This window comes from Mobula birostris, chromosome 2, assembly GCF_030028105.1.
Source record: "Mobula birostris isolate sMobBir1 chromosome 2, sMobBir1.hap1, whole genome shotgun sequence".
NCBI lineage: Eukaryota > Metazoa > Chordata > Chondrichthyes > Myliobatiformes > Myliobatidae > Mobula > Mobula birostris.
In genome coordinates this window covers 75,856,991-75,862,990 of record NC_092371.1, presented here as the reverse complement: position 1 = coordinate 75,862,990, position 6,000 = coordinate 75,856,991, and the positions used below count along the sequence as shown (strand labels likewise).

Here is a 6,000-nt window from a genome sequence, read left to right as displayed (position 1 = left end):
AATGAACCTGTGACAAATAATGTTAATCTTTAAATATTTCCAGACTCAATATTGAATTCTACACTTTCTGGTAACTTGACTTCTTAGTCTACAATAGTCACCCACGATATTAACTCACCTTGCTTTTCCCCCTTTCCTTTTACTTATTTTAGCTCTGGGATTGGAGGACGATCTCAGCCTGACCTCCCAGGCTTGTCCTCCTGCTCTGCATTTAGCAATGCCTACAAGGGTGGCAAACCCATGGCACACCTGACCAAGATGGCAAGTGCAAAAACTTTGCTGTCATGTGGCATGCAGTGTTGCCTCTCAATTCTTTAAATTACCACCCATAATAAAAAAGATACATGATTAACTTTACTGCCAAATGAAGCAGCAAATGAATTTTTTTTTAAACAACCCAAGAGCAGAGAAATGTTTTCACAGGAAATATCTCACGCCAGCTTGGCACCAGCTAGACGGTTGTGAGAACACGCGTTGTTAGATGATACACTTGGCAATCCTCACAGACCTGGTGTACACATCAGTATTTGGATAGTAAACGGTTACAATAACAAAACTATTTGAAATGATAGCAATATTAATATAACTTTTGAACAGGTTTTCTAAAATGCTTTATTTCAGTCCGTTATAGTTTTATTAATAGCAAAAGAACAAATACACATAATAAGCAACAGGACTCATACTTTTTCCTTAAAAAGTTCATAATTTTTGTTACTAATTCATTAATCAATGATAATCTCTGTTCAAAATTACCATGGCTTGCAAGAAAGTTTTTTTTAGAAGATTACCACTAACTTGGGCACACGCTCTCGAAAACATTCGTCACCCCGCTCGACATTTTTTTCTGTGTTCCCATTCTCTAATTGCTTCTGTTTACTCACTGAGCTGACAACTGTTTACAACTTCTCCCCATGTCTGTTCGACTTTCACCCTATCAGACATCCCACTCTCACTTCCACCTCATCAAGACATTTTTGAAGATTGTCTTCATCCCAGTTCTGATGAAACGTCTTTGAACTTAGAACATTACGCACAATGCAGGTCCTCCAGCTCATGATGTTCTGCCAACCATTTAACCAACTCTAAGATGAATTTAACCCTTCCCTCATCATTTTTCTGCCATCCATGTGCCTATCTAAGAGTTTCTTAGATGCTCCTAATGAATCTGCCCCTACAGCCACTCCCGGCAGGGCATTTCACACATTCACCACTCTCTGTGTAAAGCAATTCCTCCTATATTTACCTTCAATCACCTTAAAATTTTGCCCATTCATATTACCCATTTTGACCCTGGAAAAAATTTCCTGGTCATCCACTTGTTCGATGCCTCTTATCACCTTGTACACCCCCATCTCAGGTCATCTCTCATCCTCCTTTGCACCAGAGGGAAAAGCCTTAGCTCACTTGACCTATCCTCAAATGACACGGAATGTTAACTGCTTCTCTTTCCACAAAGGCCACCTGACTTGCTGAGTATTTCAAGAATTTTTTTGTTTGTTTTTGTTTTATCAAATCTGCAGTGGCATTCTTCTCTGGTTGACATACTGTTTCTGAAATGTGTTGCTACAGAGTGCCCACAAGTGGAAGCTGCAGCAAGGATTACGACAAATGTCCAGGCAAGAATAGATGACAGAGTGCAGCCACTCCAGGCAAGGAAAGTATTTGAAGAGGATTGCTTCCCTTTGCACAGCGGGGAACCGGAGACATTTGACAGATCAAGACGAGGACGCAAACAGAGAATTCTAAAGTGACACTCACTGGTGGTTAGTTATTTTACTAATTCTAAAGTACTACTGACCTTCAATGTGGAGACTCTATTGGTTAATACCTGTATTGTCATAGCATGATTGATTATGTAAACATGCACCAGGTTTCCAACTGGTCAATATCAGTATCAATTAATCAATTCTGGATGAGATGGCATTTCTGTGTTTGGATTTCAGAACAACTTGGTGATGGGGCCAGGCTGTTCTCCTTGTGCTATTGAGGAATCAGTGTGAGTTTTAAGAATCCAGTTAATCGGTGAAAACATATACATGGTCTACATTAGGCTTTGTATTGATGCAAACGCTCCCCCTTCCAGTTCCAAGTCCAAATTGAAGGGGCATTTATTCCCTGAAGCGTAGAAGATTGAGGGGAAATTTGTTGTAGTATACATACAGTAATTATGAAGGCTACAGATAGTGGAAAAATTCTGTTTGCATTTACCCTGAGGTTGGGTGAGACTACAACTAGAGCTATACATGAAGGGTGAAAGGTGAAAATTTTCAGGGGAACCTGAGGGGGAATTTCTTCACTCAGAAGGAGGTATGAGTGTGGAAAGAGCTACCAGCAGAAGTAGTAGATGCAGGTTCAATTGCAACAGTTAAGAGAGTTTGAATAGGTGCAGTACTGTGCCAAAGCCTTAGGCACATATATATAGCTAGGGTGCCCAAGACTTTTGCACAGTACTGTAGTAACTTTATGTATTGCACTGTACTGCTGCCGCAAAAACAAATTCAAGACATTTGTGAGTGATGATAAACCTGATATTGATGTGGGTTTCTACTGTAGACTGAGAGTGGGAAGAGAGCAACGAGAGGGGAGTCATGACTGAGAAAAGGGGAGGGAGTAGGGAGCACCAGAGAGACATTCTCTAATGATCAGGAAACCAATTGTTTGGAATCAAATTACCTTGCCTGGTTTCTCAGAGCTGGGCGTGTCTGTACCCTTGCCACCTATGCCCCTGGCACTTCTCTGCCACCTGTCCCACACCCCTCCCACGGCACTCCACCCTTGCCATTCCCAACATCCTTTGCTCCCACCAGATTTACAAACTCGCTCTGTGTTCCACATTGACAAATACACTACTGTGCGAAAGCCTTAGGCACCCAGCTATGTATCAGTGCCTAAGACTTACGCAGAATACTGTACAGTAATTATGAGCGGTAATTATAATAATACAGTACAGTACTGTAATTATAATACATACAGTACTGTACAGTAATTATAGGGTTGACCGTCTGGTGGTGTAGTGGCATCAGCGCCGGACTTCGGAGTGAAGGCTCCCGAGTTCGAATCCAGCCGGCTCCCTTGCACGCTTTCCATCCGTTGAGCATTGAGCTAGCAACTCAGCCTCGTAAAAATAAGAAAGCCTGCTAAAAAAAACCGCCTTCATGTCGGCGTCCCGATGACTCCACTTGGGAGTTAAGGGCTTTCTTCTTCTTCCTCTATAGATAGGGGAAATACAAACAGGCTTTTTCCACTGAGTTTGCAGAAGTGGAAGATGCAGGTTTAATTGCAACATTTAAGAGCAGTTTGTATGTAGGAAGGGTATAGAGAGTTATGGTCCAGGTGCAGATAGATGGGACTAGGCAGAGTAACAGTCTGGCACAGACTGGATGGGCCGAAGAGCCTGTATCTGTGCGTAGTGCTCTGTGATATCATTCATTAACCGCATTGAGGGCTAGTTTGACCCAATGTTAGAAGAAAATTAGAACAGAAGGCAAAGTCCTTCACGCCCAGTGACTGGTTATTATTGGACTACAGGCAAAACAAGGCAATTTGCACACAACATGTTTCTATTTTAATAAATGCATTAAATGAACTCCAGCTGCAAATGCACACAAACATCTGGATCCAGCAGCCATTTACAAAAGTGTAAGCTGGGGCTCATTGTACTTCATATCAGTTCTTTAGTACATCTCTAGGTCTTTAAGGACAGCACTTTATCACAACAAACCTACACACAGACACTGCAAGCTTACACAACATGTTTTTGTACCTGTGGTATTTCTTTTTATAATATATATATTTGTTTTTTTAAAGATGGTGCTCCAGCCTCAGAGAACAGAAAATGTAAAGAAGGGCGAGAGTTAGACACAAACTCAGATCACTCAGAGGGTGGGTTTGGGTCAACACCTATGGTGCTTCCTAATTCTACGCCAAGTGGCAGAAAGGATTTAAAAAAAAACTCAAGCTCACTATCCTTCAACCACTGAAAGCAAAGGAGAAGCAAAGTTAGCAGTTAAAGGGGTATTTGCATCCTGGGTTTGGGAATACGTAGTTGAGTAGAGGCTCTTTGGGGAAAACTTAACAGTCTAAATGTGTAGTCCTCATCCTCACTGCTACCCACTCTTCCTCATTTTCAACCCAGTCGTGCCTTTGGGTGGATAATTGCCTCCCCAAGCTTTGGTAACAAAAGACCTAGTCATATACTGCGAAGATCTTTGAGACTGGTCTGCAGTGGGAATTGTTGGAGAGGTCACTTTGAATCTTCAAGAGTATCAGAGACTAAGCCAGTTTTCTTGGGCATTTTATGCCAGCAACGTTCAAGGACAAATTGACAATGAGAACCACATACAGTTGGCATGGGGGCTAAGATAGCAGAAATAGGTCGCTCAGTTATTTTTGCAACGCAGTAGGATCTTTAGGCATAACGGGAATATTCACGCCAATGGGTTTAAAGGTTTAACGCAAAAGGATTCAGTATCTCCTCACAAGTCTCCACATGCTGGGGACTGCAGTGCAACATCAAGTTTAAACCTAGCTCTATACTCAAATGCCCAGCCTTTGGCGAGAGAGTGTTCAATGCAACTGAAACGTCTAGCAAAGGATTACGATAAAAACTTTGTGTAGAATTAAAAACATTGATGCTTGCCCATTACATAGCATCACAGAGTGGAGTGAGGAAGTTTCTAGCACGGCCCCTTTTATATCCAGAGAGAAAGAAACAAGACATCCTGACTAGCATGTAAACTTCTGGAACGTAACACTACTCAGGCGAGAAACAAAAACAGAACATCAACTACAGGGTAAGAACCAGAGTGCCAGCATGCACTAACGAGACAATTAAACTTCTTCTCCATTGTTGAGTTTCTGCATTTTTGAGGCCGCAGCTCAGCCATGTTGAGAGGAATTTCTTAAACCCAAGGAAGGAATAAAAGAATAAATAAAGGAACAAGTTGCTGTTTTAACAGGAGACTTCCATGGTCTGAGACCTGCCTTGCTCTGTTTCACTATTGCCCACAGCATCTGCCTGGTTGGCAGTGGGAGACTGGTTGCGGGTGACATCTCCGGATCCCACGCTTGAGGTCGAGGTGGTGCGAGCCCGGGTTAGCCTGGTCATGGTGACAGCTGGCACTGGAGATGAGGGAAGAGGATACACACAGGGACACACAAATAAAAGATAATTAGAAAGCAAATCACAGTTGTTACTGAAACTACTTCTGCTTACAAGCTTGCTGAGGATAAGTTTCCTGGGGAGAACTTGTGTGGGGTGCAGGGAGAAATAGAGAGTTTTCTGAAACTCATTCTATTAGTGGCCCAGATATGATTTTGTCAAGTTACTTCTTTGTTCTAAAGCTAAAGTATTTCATTAAATTGGAAAATGCCTTCCCTTGCCATCTTACTGCCATCTCTGTATCTGCTTGAGTTTTCCTCTAAACTGCTACACGGAAGATAACTGAGAGGCTGTTCAAGAATGCTAAATTAACATACCATCTTCTTCTCCACCACTCACTGTAGTTTACCACAGAAGCCAATCTATTTGTATACCTGCTCAGAATGAAAATTGTTCCTTTTCTAAAGCTGGCAACCTTTCTTCCTCTGGCTCACTTGACACCCCCTCCCTTACATCCATTCCTAGAAAGGCCAATGAAACCTCCTTATACACTAGCGTTAATTTTTTTAAAATTCCATCCCTCATGTCCCCATGGTGTGGGCCTTTTTGAATCATCTTCGTATCTTCAATAGGAAGTTGGGATCCCATCTGACTTTTGCCTTCAATTTAGATTATTTGTGGTCTCCACCTGAGCAGAGACTTGCACACACCTTGAAGATCAAAGTGTTGGGATTGAACACTACAGCACAGTACAGGCCCTTCAGCCCACGGTGCTGTGCCGAGTTTTTAAACTACTCCACGATCAATCTAACCCTTCCTTCCTACATTGCCCTCTGTTTTCCTATTATCCATGTATAGGTATCATATCTTCAAAGAATTCAATAGGTTCGTGAGACATG

General features: G+C 42.1%; 1 protein-coding gene across 3 annotated transcripts in view; it reads right to left on the bottom strand.

Annotated features, from left to right (window-relative positions):
- Positions 1 to 587: 587 nt before the first annotated feature.
- LOC140187751 (protein NDRG3-like) overlaps positions 588 to 6,000 on the bottom strand; it is a 144,981-nt gene continuing 139,568 nt past the window's right edge. For all 3 annotated transcript variants that reach the window (XM_072243421.1, XM_072243440.1, XM_072243430.1), the window contains one exon: positions 588 to 5,121. In XM_072243421.1, coding sequence (XP_072099522.1) covers positions 4,952 to 5,121 — 170 coding nt within the window. In that variant the 3' untranslated portion in view covers positions 588 to 4,951. The remainder of the gene's footprint in view (positions 5,122 to 6,000) is intronic.